This window comes from Nannobrachium achirus (assembly GCF_963921795.1).
Source record: "Nannobrachium achirus genome assembly, chromosome: 23".
Taxonomy (NCBI): domain Eukaryota; kingdom Metazoa; phylum Chordata; class Actinopteri; order Myctophiformes; family Myctophidae; genus Nannobrachium; species Nannobrachium achirus.
The window spans coordinates 43,764,612-43,781,957 of NC_137830.1; the positions used below are offsets into that span (position 1 = coordinate 43,764,612).

Here is a 17,346-nt window from a genome sequence, read left to right on the forward strand (position 1 = left end):
CGTCATCAGCGCCCACACCCTAGGTGGGGTTGGCGAAAGGGCCTTTCTGTGTGGAGTTTGCATGTTCTCCCCGTGTCTCCTATAGGGTAGATACCCTCACAAAAACATACAGTAATCCTGGTCACTATAATGCCTGATGGAGGGGACAGGAACTGTTTGGAATAACGTGTTCCTTCCACGCGCTACGTCCAACCGGGGAAACTCCCCCCTGTCAGGTGAAAAGAGGCAGCTTGGCCTCCTCATGCATAGGAAGCATGAGGTCAGTCCGTTGTCTCCCCATGCAGGAGATACAAGCCGGTTTCTGCTCGATAGTGACGATGTACAATCCACAAGTTACTTTGGTGGAGCACCACCAATGTCACCCTGCAAATCCCCCCCTCCCCTCCCTCCTCCCTACCTGCGAGCACACACACACACACACACACACACACACACACACACACACACACACACACACACACACACACACACACACACACACACACACACACACACACACACACACACACACACACACACACACACACACACACACACAAGCACTTTCTGGAATCAAAGCTGCCTTCTGGCCGACCCCGAACGCTCAGAAAGATCGCAGCCCAGAAAGATTCCAGCCTCGCTCTGAGCTGCGAACCTGGCGACCGACTGACTACTGAGGCATGCAAAAGTATGAGCACACAGTCATACGTACGCACGCACATCCGCATGCTCCGCACACAAACACACATGCGCAAGCACACGCACGCACACACACGCACACGCACACACACACACACACACACACACACACACACTCACACACACAAACACACACACACACACACACACACACAGAAAAACAAATGTGACGAGCAGGCACCAACAAAAGACACAGTGACACAAGCACATAGATACACCCTCCACACACACAAACACACACGCACACAAACGCACACACGCACGGTCGCACGCACACACACACACAAATGCACAATCCCCTATCCCATTTAAATCCACCTGCAGTGTGTCTCTCTAATTGGGCCCGGGGTTGTCTGCTAACAAAGCTAACGTCTTGTTAAGGCAATATAATTGGCTGCTTTGCTTTAGGAGAGAACGAAATAAATAAGTTGTGCGTCTCAGGTCGGCCCACGTCTCAACTGAATCCATTAAAGCATTCAGAACGGGTACACATTATTGTGTATCATTATTTTATGCTTTAACTATTGAAAAATAGCAGATGTACAAGCTCACAGCAAGCTTGTAGATCTGCTATTTTTGAAAAATCGTGAAAGTTAGAATTTTTACCCGATTTTACAAGTGTCTTTTGAATCCTTCTAAGGTTTTTTGAAAAGCCTATGTTTCTATGTCAGCAATCTGGCCAGCCATCATCAAAGAAAAGGTCCTTTTCACTTAACCGGAGCTCAGTTAGTCTGTTCTTGAGAGACTACTATGTCAGTGGTTCTCAAACCTTTTCATGTGAAGGACCCTCAAACTGAAATTTGTTTGGCCACGGACCCCCATCTCAAAATATGTAGTTCCTGGGACCACCCAGAAGCAATATTTGAGTTACAAACGTTCGCTTTAAAAATACATACAGTATATTCAAAGATTTGCACACATTTTCACGACTTTTTCAAAAAGTGCCGCGCTGTGAGCTTGTACTGTATATCTGCTATTTTTCACTGGTTAAAGCATTCAATAATTCTAGGGCCTAAATGGGTTAAAGCAGATAATTGCCTTGGACGTTAAGCGTTGAGCGAGAGTATGCGGCTGGCTTGTAATTTCAAAGCAAAACGTCTGCAAACTGGCCGGGCTGGAAGCTAGCTGGATCCCACACCAGGAAAACTCTGGAAGAGACGTTTCATCATGGCAGTGATGGAGAATCAAATTCTCTTAGCTGACAAATGTGTGCGCGCGTGCGTGCGTGCGTGCGTGCGTGCGTGCGTGCGTGCGTGCGCGTGCGTGCGTGCGTGCGTGTGCTCGTGCGCGGCGCGCGTGTCTGTATCCGTTACTGTGGCTGTGTCTTTTTGTCTGTGTGACTGAACACATTTCTTTGTCTAAATGTGCTTAAAATCCTGTGTGTGCTGTGTGTGTGTGTGCGTGCGCGCGTGTGAACACATTAGTTTCTCAAAGCTTGAAATTATGTTGCAATTGTTCCACGCTGCACAGAAATTGAATTATATTGTAGCTTTTTTTGCGTTCAGAGAGAGAGAGAGCTTTCGTGAGCCAGTGGTGAATACAATAAAACTCTGGATCGTCTCATGGCTTTCCGTTACCTTTGTTTTTCCACGAGACCAAACTGAACGCTACAGCACACTCCAGCTCACTGTTAGGCGCCCATTAAACCCGTTTAGGCCTAGAATTATTGAATTATTGAATGTTTGTAACTCAAATTTTGCTTCTGGGTGGTCCCTGGAACTAAATGTTTTGAGATGGGGGTCCGTCTGAAAAAGTTTGAGAACCACTGACATAGTAGTCTCTCAAGAACAGACTAACTGAGCTCCAGTTAACGATGGCTTGCCAGATTGCTGACATAGAAACATAGATTTTTCAAAAAAAGCAGATCTACAAGCTCGCAGCGCGGCACTCGGTGCGGCGCTGTGAGCTTGTAGATCTGCTATTTTTTAATAGTTAAAGCATAAAATAATAATAGACAAAAATGTGTACCCGTTCTGAATGGGTTAAGACGAACACTCACGCCAAACCAAAGTTGAGTGAGTCACCTTTCTCCCCATCACATTATCCCTGACATCCTGGACGATGTTGGGGCATTTCATTGGGCATTTAATTTCAGGTGAAAATAGACAAATGTTCTCCAAATCTTTAAACGTTTTAATCCTAAATATTTTTCAAACCTAGCCTATCCGTTTTTGCTATTTGTGGTATGACCAAGTCCTGTATATAGGGCTTAAAGGACAACTTTAGTTTTTTACAACAAGGGTTCATGTTTTAGATTGTAATTAAAGAATATTAATGATGAGTGTTAAAATGATTTCATTTACTTCTTTCTATTGTTTTAGAGATTCTTATTTCAGTGGTTGGGAGCATGCGTACAAGTGGCTAAATATGTCATTTTACACAGAATAAGCCCATTCACAAGACACAACGCAACCTTTCATGGTTGGATGTGACTTATGGGGGCTAGAAGTGTTACTGTAAATAGTAATAAAGAAACTGCTGGCTTATTGTGTCTAAAGGTACATATTTAGCCACTTGTACGCATGCCCCCATGCGTATGCATGCCCCCATGCGTATGCATGCCCCACATTTTAGCAATGTAAACGCGATAAAACAATAGAACGAAGCAACTGAAAACATTTTAACACTCACTTTTTCTTTTCTCTAATTACAATCTAAAATATGAACCCTTGTTGTAAAAAAACAAAGTTGTCCTTTAACTACACCCTATATAGGGCTCAGCAGTGGCTGTGGTTTACTCTTTTTCTTTTTCTTACTTCTCTGTAACTTGTAACCTTAACTGCTGTGCTGCCTCTGGGCAACTGAATTTACCCCGTGGGATAATAAAGGTATCTATCTATCTATCTATCCTATCTACTGGTGGAATACATTTTTACCATATATTTGTATAAACATATTTATTACATTATTTTAAGCCTAGAATCAAGCCACCCAGGATCCTGGTGAATCAAGACCATAAAACCATAAAAAATAAACGTAAAAAAAAATGAAAACCGCTAAACAAAGGGTATTTATTAAATGTAGTATATCGTCACTGTCTGGCCAAAACCTCTTAACTCCATTTTTGAGGTATTAAATGTTTTGACATAAATCAGGGCTATTGAACACCCTTTACAGCTGAGTGTTGGTTAAAATAATATTGAACCAATGAAAAGTAGTAAAAAGCCCTTTCGGTCAAAACTCCACTTGAGCTCATTTTCCCAAGAAATTATCATTTTGGGGTTTCGGCCCGACAGCAGAGATTTCATCTCCTTACTAATTCAAGCCCAGCCTCATGGTGTTGTTTAAGCATGTCATTGATAGACTCTCACACCACTGCTTCTACAGATTCGTCCTTTCACACATACATCGCTGCATTTCCCCCCTACATTCCTAGCTGCTTTCCCTGAACGTATTGTACTTGCACGATGTCCAATTAAACAAAACAATAATTTAATGCTATGACGCGAATTACATCATAGTACGTCCATTATAAACCTTCCGGCCGAAACACAGACTTACAAATGGTTCCACGGTGCAGTGTACGAGTGTAGTAGGCCTACTGTGTCCCCTGGTGGCAGGAACAGTGTAGTGCAGACATTACGAACACAGACACCACCGCAAAGACTTTCCATGGGACCAAAAAAAGCATCACTGGGCATTAGGACACGCAATGCCAAACAACAGCGCCAGATTAGAGCAGCAGCAGCAGCAACAGGTAATTCATAATTGTGTCTCTTTATTTTACTTTCTGGGCTGGCTAACACATTGGCTTCTGGGCCCGGGACTGGTGTGTGCGTGCGCGTGCAATTTGCCAAGCGACGTCGCAAAATGCATCTTCCCAATGAATCGCCACCTTCTCTGCTGTGTGTCTCTGCATGCAGCTACAACGTTATTAACTACGTTAATGTGTACGTTAATGTGTGTGTGCGTGCGTGCGTGCGTGTCATGTAAATTCATGTGTGTGTGCGTGCGTGTCATGTAAATTCACTTCTCCTTCCCCCCGCATTCCTCCTAAATGTGCGCGTCTATGTGAGAAAGAGAGCGAGAGACAGAAATACATCTGTTACTGTGCGTGCAGCAGCTTTTCCAACGGTTTAGCCTATAACGATTATTTTGTTGCAAAATTACTGCTCTGTGCGTGTGTAACGTAACGTTATAACTTTTGCTATGTTAGTTAGCCGTTTGCTCATTGGGAAGAAGCATTTGGCAAGCCACGTCACAAATGCATCTTTTTGCGTGTCTGTTTGTGCAGCTCTTCCAAGTTCCAACTTTGCTGGAAAACTTCTGTGCCTCTGTGTGTGCGTGTGTATATCGTGTGTGTGTGTGTGTGTGTGTGTGTGTGTGTGTGTGTGTGTGTGTGTGTGTGTGTGTGTGTGTGTGTGTGTGTGCGCGCGCGCGTGCGTGTGGCACGCCCCTGTGACCATTTCACTCTGAGATGTGTCTATGCAAAACGTGATGATCGCCGAAAAACGCCATTCATTCCCATTACAAAGTTTAATCCGAAAGTTAAAATTACATTTGGCCTTGGTTATCTCTCCCAATCTCTCTCTCTCTCTCTCCCAATCTCTCTCTCTCTCCCAATCTCTCTCTCTCTCTCTGTGTGTGTGTGTGTGTGTGTGTGTGTGTGTGTGTGTGTGTGTGTGTGTGTGTGTGTGTGTGTGTGTGTGTGTGTTTCATTCTGTTCGTGTCTGTGTTGCATTTGTGCTTTGAGGTGTGTTTTTTACTCATGCTCAAGCTCTCTCCTTATCTCATGCTGCTTGGTGTCATAAACATTCTTTCCCTCATACAACTGTATAGTCATAGCCCTTCACATGCAAGTGTTACCTTTCCCCCCACGTCAACTAATACCCCCTGCTGCTTAATGTGTCATACTCATAAACATTCATTTCCACTGTGATTCTTTAGCAAATATGGACATCTTATATTTACAATGGGCTTATTGCCGCATCCCACTTCCAAGCCCAGTCACGCCCCCTTTACATCCACTCCAACTCATAGGTAGTCGTTGTCTAGGACGTAAGGAATACAGCCCCTAACCCTATGCCGTCCGCTCATTCGCTAAGCACGAGAGAGAGGAGGCAACAGGGGAGGGGGGGGCGGGCAAGCGAGAGAGAGAGAGAGTGAAATTTGACACCACGTGCAGCTGCTGCCTCCACAAGTGAGTGCAGAGCACGGCAGCAGAGTCCCCGCTACAAGACAAGCATCAATGATCAAATATAGAGCAGTCCTGCCTGAGCGCCCGGAGGGCGCGAAGTCCTAGGAATGGAGCGGCGGCGCAGCCGCCGCGACAGTTCTAGTATAATTAATTATTATTATTATTTGCATTATTTGCATTATTTCACAGAATCAAATGTGTTATGGTCATGATTCACCAAGATCCTAGATGCCTTGATTCTAAGCTTAAAATAATTGATTGATATTGTTTTTTTTTGTTTTTTTGTCAAAGTCTATGGGAAAAACTGATGGACGATTTCTTTTTTTGTGGCATCAGTAAACCACACCCCATGTTGAGCCCTATACTTTGTTGACTGCTATATCTCCCAGGGCTCCATTCTTGCTCCCCTTTTTCCCCCCTCTACAACAAATCGCATCACTGAAAATAGCTGACAGGCTCACAATGTGCAGCGGTGCGACATCAGATCGTCTATTCTCTGCGAATGTTCCACACACTATAGAGATGCTAGGGTTCAAGTGGCTATAAGTGGTTGAGCCATTCACAGAACATATACTGTACGCCCAGATCTGTCTATCTGCGGACTGAGGAGGCACCAACTGATGCGAGATATGAGACACAGTACTCTTACTTGCCCAAGGGTCCTCAAAGGGAGCGCTGAGCACAGAGCACACGCTTTGAAGGTCTTCTTTGTCCATTTTCAATCATTTTCAATGGTTTTGTGTACTTTGTGCACTGTAAAGGCCTCTCCATACTTCGACAGAACCGAACTTTTCGGTTGAAAAATAAACTTTTTTATTTTTTATCTTTTCCGAAAAAAAAGCGTCGGATGTTCATACTTCGCTCCTGTTCGGAGGGTTGGCACGTTGGAAGTTGGAAGCGGTGTCACGCATTGTGGAGGTTATGGAGGAGGAGGAAGACGAGGAGGAAATGTTAGCGGAGGCAGAGAGGAGGAGGAGGATTTTGCCCTGCTTTGTGCGGCTGAGGAGGAGGCGAGCACATCTAGCCGTCGGGCATGGCCTGTATCAGACTCTCGTTGAGATGAGAGGGGCATGGACGAGGAGAAACATTTTGAAATAATGAGAATGTCTGCCAGTCGTTTTGACGACCTTCTCGTCCTTCTGCGTCGTGTCGCGCCGCTCATTGAGCATGCACCGACACGGGTCGCAAAGCAAAAACAAAAGCTAAAATGTACAGTAGCCTCGCGTCACCAGGCTTTCCAATGTACAGTAGCTGGGGGGGGGGGGGGGGGGGGGATCCAACCGACCAATCACGTTTGCCGTTTCACCGAACCTGATTTCGGCGAGTGACAACATCTCGTTGTGCAAATTTCAGAACTATTGTTCGGAGAAAAAGCATTCCAGAACTTTCGAGGAATTACATTTTATAGTTGAAAAGGACCTTTTGACCGAAAACGGCGGTTTCGGTCAAAGTATGGACAGGCCTTAATAATCCATAAACCAGGGGTCTTCAACGTTTGCAGGCCAAGGACCCCTTAGCTGAGAGAGAGATGAAGCAGGGACCCCCAGATTCCATATAGTTTCATGGTTTGACAGCACAATCATCAGTGTATTTTGGATTCATGTCAATTTGTGTTTTCAGATATTTAACCACTTGAACCATCAATACATAATAAACTTCACCTTTCACTCTGTACTTAGTGTGCTCTTTTTTCCCCTCTACACCAAATCTCTTCGCTGAAAATAGCCGATCTAAAAGCTCGCAACTATTCTTCCATGAACTCCTTTTTTGATCCCCTTCACGGTGTGGCTCTTAGCGGTGGAAAAAGTACATTTTAAACATCTAAGTAAAAGTATTGATGCTGCAATGTAGAGATACTGTTACAAGTTAAAGTCCGGAATTCAAAATGTACTTGAGTATAAGTATGAAAGTGTTGGCGTAAAAATGTACATAAAGTACCTAAAGTAAAGAATGTTTGACGATGGGACACGTTGTGAGCTTGTAGACCAGCCATTTTCAAACAGCCTAGGTATAAAATAGGGTTAAAGTGGTTACCGGTAATATATGTTTTACAATATTACAATTTATATCTGAAAAGTAACTAGTAACATTTTCAAATAAATGTAGTGGAGTAAAAGTACAATATTTGTCGAAGTAAATTGGAAATTGGAAAATACTCAAGTAAAGTGCCAATACCTCAAGTACTTGAGTAAATGTACTTAGTTACTTTACACCACTGTGCAAGAGGCCAGCTGTCTCTGACAGGGTCTCTCTGTATGTGTGTGTGTGTGTGTGTGTGTGTGTGTGTGTGTGTGTGTGTGTGTGTGTGGGTGTGTGTGTGTGTGTGTGTGTGTGTGTGTGTGTGTGTGTGTGTGTGTGTGTGTGTGTGTGTGTGTTATTCAGACGTCAAACTGCGATTGATGTAAATTATTAGGTACAGTATAATAGTCCATAAAGGACGCAAATACAAACAAATCATTCTTAAGGCCTCTTGGTCGACTGCCATTCGAAGCACTCCTTCCACACGCATGCACAAATACACATGCTGGGCACACATCTGTTTGGCAGGGCTGTGCCAGACAAGGTGACCTGGCCTGACGGCTGACAAACACATAAAAAAAATAAAAAATGCTCAGGGTTGCTAACCCAACTTTTAGCTAGTGTGGTAACCAGACTTGTCCGACTTTATTCTGTCATCCATCTTTCCAGATAAACTTTATTTTTCCGCACTACTCCTCCCAGAGTTTTGGTGGCATGCACTCGGGCCACATGTCAAATCGACCGGCTTGAAAACTCCTTCTTACTTTAACCCAGGGGTCTTCAACAGGGGGTTCGGGACCCCTAGGGGGTCCTCAGAGTTACTACAGGGGAGGCCGCCAAATCTTTTGATTAGAGATGCACCGATATGGAAATTCTTGGCCGATACCAATGTTAAAAATAACAATTTAGCCGATAATGATACAGATGTTTGTTATTTCGTTTTTGGTGTTCTTAGATCTTCTTTGGAGCCAGGGAACAAATAAAACAACATTGTAATAACTGTTCAGAAAGTACTCTCTTGGTAGGCTGCAGATAACCAACACACCAACATAGCCAGCGCAAAATGTATGCTTATCAACAACAGATAAATATCGCCTCTGCCATCCGTTAATGTCAGCTTTATTTGCCAATACCGATATTGACCGATAACGGCAAACATCGGCCGATACCGATGTGTTGCTGGTATATCGGTGCATCCCTACTTTTGATATGATCATTCTTTTATCCCTAGTCTGAGGAGAACTTTGGCCGAACTTTGGCTCTCAACGCCTTGCAGCACGAGACGTTGAGAGCTTGTAGATCAGCTATTTTCTATGAATATGTTTGTGGTAGAGGTAAAAAAAGAGAAGACCAATTTAAGTGGTTAAACGTCTGAAAAAACATATTAACATGAATCCATAGACTGACGAGAGTGCTGTCAAACAAGTCTACAAATCGGCAACACAATTTTATACAATATGTAGAGGGGGGGTCCCTGCTTCATCTCTCTCTCAGGTCCTTGGCCTGAAAACGTTGAAGACACCTGCTTTAACCTAAAAACCTCATTCAAACTTCATGTTCAGCCATCTTTGAATTTTCATTGGTGATTTAATAATTTTGAAAAAAAGTTTATACTTTTTGAAATATTTCACTCTATTCATAAATCTTTCACCCCATAGAGAATCTATGGGATCTAACCTTCAAATTTACTTCACTTTGCAGCCTCATTACTCTGGCATACTTTTGCGTAGGAACGTGATTCCAACAAATTATATTGACGTATAGTAGCGGCGCCAGCAGGAAAGTAAACACTGAACGCGAGCCTCCTTTTTCTAACGCACTTCACGTCCGATGGGGAGGTGGGGCGCGGGGACCACGACGTGAAATATGTTTGAAAAAAGAGGCTTGTTCGTGGTAGTATGAGAAAGAAGTAGTCGCCAGCACTCAAGGAATATCCTTTTTAGATGATTTTATTTACCTCAATGGACAGTATACGGACGCGTTTCGGCCCTTCGGCCTTCCTCAGCGTTGTTCCTTCAGAAGGCCGAAGGGCCGAAACGCGTCCGTATACTGTCCATTGAGGTAAATAAAATCATGTAAAAAGGATATTCCTTGAGTGCTGGCGACTACTTCTTTCTCATGATACTTTTTCGAGCCGTGCACCTAAAAGCCTTAATCTAACTTGGAGTGTTGCGGGCTGTCTGCTTTATTGCAGATACCTTTCTCTACTTGTTCGTGGTAGTGGCAAGGATGAATAGTGAAAGGACTACAGCGCAGCAGGCAAGTCATGAAAATGTGTGCAAATCTTTGAATATATGTATTTTTTTAAGCGAACATTTAGAACTCAAATTTTGCTTCTGGGGGGGGGTCCCTGGAACTAAATATTTTGAGATGGGGGTCTGTGGCCAAATGCATTTTGGGGGTCCTACACATGAAACAGTTTGAGCACCACTGACATAGAAACATAGGTTTTTCAAAAGCCACGCTGTGAGCTTGTATATCTGCTATTTTTCAATAGTTAAAGTACAAATAAATGCGTAATAATGTGTTCCCAGTCTAAATGGGTTAAACCCCCTCCCCCTATGAGGAACATTCATGGGAGGCCCGCAGTGAATCCTTGTACCCACGGCTAGCCTCGCGTAGCCAGGCTTACTCATCTCCGATGAGAAAAGCCTGGTGACAATAGAAGGCAGAAAGCGTTCAACTTCCGCTGTAGGAATTTCACCGGAAGCTGTATTTTTTTCACGGTGCGGTGTTCCTGCAAACGTATTCCCTGCAGGTCTCCTGCTCCGTCGTTTGCGCTCGCAATAAACAATATACAAACAAAAACATTGATTCAAGCAATGTTACACCTATTAAGAGTGAGTTAAGAGCTACAATCTACTTTAGTTTTTCTCGCTGGGGAATGTAAACAGACCCGCACCGCATGACGTAACGTCCGTTAAACGCAGACTTCCGCTAGAAATCTTGGAACACACCGGAAGGCATATTGTCTACTGGGTGACCCACGGACCAGAATTTGGTGCGACACCCCTGGTTGCTAATTTAAAATGACGAGTTTCCCTGACACCAACTGGAACTCCTATTGGCCGCCTGGGCGCGAGGAGGGGCAGACGAGGCCGGGCGGAATGGGAGAAATTCCAGAGTGTTTACTTTAAACTCCGAGGAAATAACAGTTGTTGGAAGCTTGGGGAATAGAACGAGGCCAATCAAACGGTCCATTTGCTCTTGGAGCAGCGCTCCGTCTCGCTGGAAGAAGGGGAGGTGGGAGGGGCAGGACGGTTAAAAAAAGGGAGAAGAAAGGCCGTCATTGGGGGGGGAAATGACATAGTAGGTGTGTTCTCCTCCCCGGCAGAAGTGGCAGTGAGTGATACTCTGCCTACGAAAAACAACTCATTCAAGAGCCCAGACAGAGAGAGAGAGAGAGAGAGAGAGAGAGAGAGAGAGAGAGAGAGATTGTTGATGGAGGAGAGGAACATATCGTTGTTGTCGGTTGGAAACCTTGATGGAGGAGAGGAACATATCGTTGTTGTCGGTTGGAAACCGATCTACAAGCACACAACCCCTCGCGGTGCGAGGCGTTGTGTGCTTGTAGATCTGCTGTTATCACTACTTTTGTGCGACGGCCTCGTCTGATGAAGCAGGGCTTTACTTCTCAAAAAAAAAAAAAAAAACGTACAAATTTGAAACTTGGGAGATACGAGGTTTCGGCCCGACAGCGACGATATCTCTGACCTTCTACTTTATCCTTCTTCAAAGCAGAACGGAGCAGATTTAAAACCGGGAGGAGGGGGAAGTGGAGAAAGTCGTTGGAAGGGTACGAAGCACGCACGCACGCACGCACGCACGCACGCAGGATACACAAAACATGTGACAGCGTTGGTAGCGTGCACAAACAAGGTGATTGGGTTTGATGGGAGTCTGCTTTGTGATACAAGAGAGAGAGAGAGAGAGAGAGAGAGGCAGACAGACAGAGGCTGTGCACCGCTTTGCCTTTTCAAAAGATAATCTGATTTCATAATTAGTTTGACAGTTTTCAACAATACTTGTGCCATCCCACCCCTCTCTCTCTCTCTCTCTCTCTGTCTGTACCGTATGTATATTAGCCCTCCATCCTCCCACACCTTCCCATCACATGACGCGTGGAGTGTCATCGGCCTTCCACTTAGTGTCTCTCTGTGTTTTGATGGCTGTTAATATGGCAGCAGCATTGTCTGCCTCCTCGTTGTGCCCGTCTCCATTGTCTGGCCTCGCTCCTGACAGATGCATCAAAGAGAATAACGAGGGCGAGCGGGGGGAAAAGAAGGGCGGCATATCTAATGTTTTCTCTCTTTTTTTTGGCACAATTGACAACTTAAGTCTTTGTCCCCCAATTTGTGTGCCACCAAAATGTTTTGTGTCGTCGTCAAAGCTTCCGTTTGTATGTGCTGCGGTGTTTTCTTATATAAAGCCAGGACCAGCCTAAAGTAGAGCATGTCATTTTACCATTTACTATTTAAGCATCTGGCAGACACTCTTAATCCAGAGCGATTTACAATAAGCAAGGTAATACATCAAATGGAAAGAAATAGTAGGCAATCTAACAATTACACCGAGCACCTATTCATCAAAAACTTCAACATAAAAAAATCTAATAAATAATGCTATCTAAATTACTTCATGGACAATGAGGTGGGCGAGTGCAACGGTAAGTGCTAAGGTGCTAAGGTGAAGTCTGAATAGGTGAGTCTTCAGACCGGTCCGCGCCAATATGCCGACGGGCCGATATGCCAACAACCTAAACCTAACCTTAACCCTAACCCTAACCTCAGTAAAACTATTGCTGGTGAGTAGCTAACCTGCTGACGCTGGTGAGTAGCTAACCTGCCGACGGATGTGAGTAGCTAACCTGCCGACGGTCATCCTACTCGGACCAACGGACCAGTGGAACAATGACTTCTTCCTCTTCAGACCATGGCGGAAGCTAGGGAGTGAGTCTGAAGTTCTAGTAAGTGCAACTGGGAGTTTATTCCACAGTTTGGGGGCCAGGAGGGCGAAGAGGCTCGGGCGAGTGGATCGTTGTCCTGGGGTTTTTAGCGAAGGTTCTGCCAGCATCCCTGTGTGTATAGTGTGTGTGTGTGTGTGTGTGTGTGTGTGTGTGTGTGTGTGTGTGTGTGTGTGTGTGCGCGTGCGTGCGTGCATACCTTTGCTCTGTGGAGGGTTCTGGCTGCGGTCGCGGAGGATGTTGATCTGGTAGACTGCGCCGTAGGGCTCAAACAGCTCCTTCAGCTCCTTCTCTGACCAGGAGCGCGGTATCTGGCCCACGAACATCTTGATGGCGTCCGGGTCCGGCTGGTCCGAGTGCTCCAGTGCTCCGTTCATCTTACCGGCCGTGCCATTACTGGTGGGGAAAAAGAAACACACAGAGACCGCTGGATGTTAACACTTAAGTTGCAATGAATTATTCTCTTTGAAGGTCCGCGATGCCATGGTCTCCATAGACTTCCCATGTAATTCATAGTGCACGGATCGTGCACGCCCATGCCTAGATCATGCACCACGTGTGTGCAGGCTGTTCACAGCTTTCAAACAAAAAGGCATTCATGATTTAGCAGCCATTATGTTTTCTTCAGATGTAAACAAACATGGCTGCCATGTTTGAAAGAATGGTTGGTATGGGGGTTAAACATGCAATTTCGCGATCGCGATCATGCCTATTACATTTCTGTAATAGGCAGAAAAAAAAAACGGCCCAAACTCGGGAAACTCTGGGTTGGCACAGGGGTGGTACCTATACAAACTCGGGAAACTCTGGGTTGGCACAGGGGTGGTACCTATACAAACTTGGGAAACACGGGGATGGCACCAGTAGTGTTAAGACACCGAGAATGGACGATTGTTTTTTTTTAAGCCATTTTAGGCCTGAACGCAAATATGTGACACTTTAGATTTGAACCACTTTAACCATTATTTTATGCTTTAAAGGAAAAATATGCAAGCTTGTGTGTACACAAAACATTACCCCCTCCCCTCTATGACAGGCATCAAACAGGTAGTTGTCTTTGATGCTTTCATTGATTAGAGAGATCACTAACAAGGACTTGACACTTTCATAGCCCAATCAATTACCTTAGTGCACAACCCCTTTGAAGTTCAAAGGTAGCAATTAAGAGCTCTGGCTGAGCTCCCTCTGACAAAAATGTCCCTCCACTGTTTCTGTTGACATTTAATGTCAACATAAAGAGTGGAACAGAACAGAAATACAGCCAGGGGATGTCTTTCTGCAAGGAAACACCCCAGCACAATAATATAGTTACTGATGAAGAGAAATGACTGCTAAAAATGTATATACATTTTTTAATAGTCTTAAAGTTACATATAATTCCTTTAACTATAAAAAAAATAGCAGATATACAAGCTGAGCGCTTGTAGATCTGCTATTTTTGGAAAATTGTGAACACTTGTGCGTGTCTTTGAATATTTTTGACCCGATTCAATGAATGTCTTCTAAATCCTTCTTCTATTAACTCATACCTCGCGATCCCCGTAGAGACCGTAGATTTCCCGCTGTACCGCGCTGCCATGCCCGTAGAGCCCGTAAAGTTTAATTAGCTTTAATCATTATGAAAGGATTAAAAGTATTAGCGCAGATTTTCGCTGATTCTGGCTCTTTAGGCCCGCCCCCCTAACTGTATCCGGTCATTTCCGGTCTGGACCGGATCCAGCTTTCCGTATCCAGTCTGAGCCTGGGCCATAGTCCCGCCTCCATTGGTTTACTGTGTAACAGAAGTGGAAGCTACTCGGCGATGGAACGCTCGTTTTTCAATCGGATTTTTGCGTTTGGAAACTTTGATCCAGTCTCTACACGCCTGGATTATGATCCCCGCACATATCGTGCGTTTTGTGCGCGAACGTGTCCACGTGTTACCATAGCGCACAGTTGGCTTTTTTCAATGCTTTTTCATGTAAACACTGGCGGATAAGCAGGGATACAGCGTGGCAACGGATATGTCTTTTTCAATGGGGTTTTTTGTATTCGAAAGCTTGTCACCGAGTCTACACGTCTACTAGATGAGTCGCGCACAGATTGTGCACGATGCGTGCGCGTGCCCACGCTAAAAGGTAAGGACAATTTGGCAGCTGCTTACTACAGCTATGTTTAAAATGGCAGAGAAATTGTTAATGTCACCATTTGGTCATCCAATTTTCCCTTCACTACGATTTATCTCCCCTCCTTATCACATATCTCCTTGTCTAATTCAAATGTAACTGAGTTTGATATTAGTATGGCTCCACCTCTTCTATTACTCTGTTTCGTGTATGTACTATAAAATTAATTATTATAACCAAGCTTCAGTGGTTCTCAAACTTTTTTCCTGTCAAGGACCCCTCAAAATCACATGTATTTGGCCGCGGACCCCCATCTCAAAACATGTTGTTCCAGGGACCACCCAGAAGCAAATTATTTGAGTTACAAATGTTCGCTTTTAAAAAGATACATTCAAAGAAAAAGGAAAAAAAAATCCAAAATAGCAGATCTACAAGCTCGCAGCGCGCGCTGCGAGCTTGTATATCTGCTATTTTTCAATAGTTAAAGCACTAAATAATTCTAAGCCTAAATGGGTTTATATCTCTGATGGTAAAGATACAGCTGTGGACCATTGCCGTATACGCCACCGTACCAATGGCCAGTACCGTACCAATGGCCACGTACCGTGTACCAGGGGTGGCGGGGCACCCTGGGGTGCCGTGACGGCAGTCCAGGGGTGCCGCGAGGTAATTTGGTAATATTTGGAATTTATTTGGACACTTGAAAAAATATTTAGTATCATTTTAAACTTGAAGTTATTTTCAGTCAGTTCTAACCAAAATGGCTATTATCTCAACGTTTTCCTCGCAACATAATCACTAAAATATCGTCACTGTCGGGCAGAAACCTCGTATCTCCAAGTTTCAAATGTGTACGTCTTTTGGTAAAGCAAAGCCCTGCTTCATCATACAAGACTATCGCACAAAACTAGTGAAAACAGCCGATCTACAAGCATACAATGCCTCGCGAGGCGTTGTGTGCTTGTAGATCTGCTGTTTTCACTAGTTTAGTACATTTTATAGATGATAAATACAAAACAAACGGTTTTGGACATACAAGGTTTCCACCTGACAATAACGATATGCTATAAATATAAGGTGCTGGGAGTGAAAATTATAATGTAGGGGTGCCTCGGATTAAAACAATATTAATGGGGTGCCCTGAGACCAAAAAGTTTGGGAACCCCTGCCGTGTACTACTGCGAGCTGCCGCAGACCGGCCCTTCTTCTAGCCTGTGGTCACTGATCTAGCTATCATGCACAAAATATGCTCCACGTACCCCGGGAGAGGAACTGTTTGAAGGCGTGCGTGTACTTTTTCATTCGCAACGAAAACGATCTGGCAAGTCGCGGTGGAGAGAGACATAACAATCTAGTGATTTGGTTGGAGTGTGCGGCGGTATTCAGGAGAGGATCATCCGGCATTAACGCTGAATAGATGCGGAATAAATGCATGAAGGAGGGAGCTTTCAACAATGGCTGCTGGCACGGGAATGATATAGCAATATTCGCATGATAAACGACAGGGCCTTTGAGGATTGTAAGTAACAGTTCAAGGTAGCTGCAAATCCATTCTGAATGAAGATGGAGCTATATTCTCAAGGATGGAGATTTCATTCACATTTAGCAGCAGTATACAGCACACCCACATACCCAGCATGAAGCTAGAATCCAGACGGGAGGGGTTTCTGTGTGGACCGAATGAGCATTTTTTTAACCGTATTAGCAGACAGTGTTGGGGAAGTTACTTTGAAAGCGTAACTTGTACAGTTACTAGTAACTCACCATGGCAGTAACTTGATCAAGATAAAGTTATACCCCTGGTGAAATATAACTTATAAAGTTTCAAGTTACATAGAAACAGTAACTTGAGTACGTTGAGTTACTTTTTTTCAGCGTATAAATTGGAGGATGTACATTTGGTGTACATGAAACAAAATATAATATTATTCAAAAAAAAGTCACATGCCAGCAGAAATATGCCTCTCAACTGAGTTTTATGTTTTATTTAAAAAAGATTGTCATTTTCTTTAGTAAACATCTGTGTTCCTAAAATATATATATTTTTTTTAAATAAGAAAATTATGATCTGGACATTTGATTGTCAATCTTCACAAACCTTAAATGTAAAATTATAACTTCGCTTGTAACTTCTTGTAACTTGTAACTTGAGACAAAAATGACCCAAAAAGTATCTCAGTTACATGACGAGTTACAGAAATATGAATGTAACTCAGTTACCAGTAAGTTAAAGCAAAACGTAACTTAGTTACGTAACTCAGTTACATGTAACTTTAACTTCCCCAACAACTGCGTATATGTACAGCATGCTATGCTGCCTGTTTGTTTGTGTGCTGCTGCTGAATACGTGTGCACCGCTCTTCTGCTTAGTGTTGAATAGATGTGTGTGGGGTGTTAAGACGCGGTTGGCTCTCACTCGGCATTGGAGATTAGGTGGTGGTGTA

The 17,346-nt window shown here is 44.0% G+C and overlaps 1 protein-coding gene across 1 annotated transcript in view; it reads right to left on the bottom strand.

The window, feature by feature from the left end:
* The window catches only part of celf2 (cugbp, Elav-like family member 2), a 130,843-nt gene extending 117,654 nt beyond the window's left edge, over positions 1-13,189 (bottom strand). The window contains exon 1 of the mRNA XM_080754394.1: positions 12,997-13,189. Within this exon, the coding sequence (XP_080610520.1) occupies positions 12,997-13,174 (178 nt within the window). The 5' untranslated portion in view covers positions 13,175-13,189. The remainder of the gene's footprint in view (positions 1-12,996) is intronic.
* Between the last annotated feature and the right edge of the window lie 4,157 nt (positions 13,190-17,346).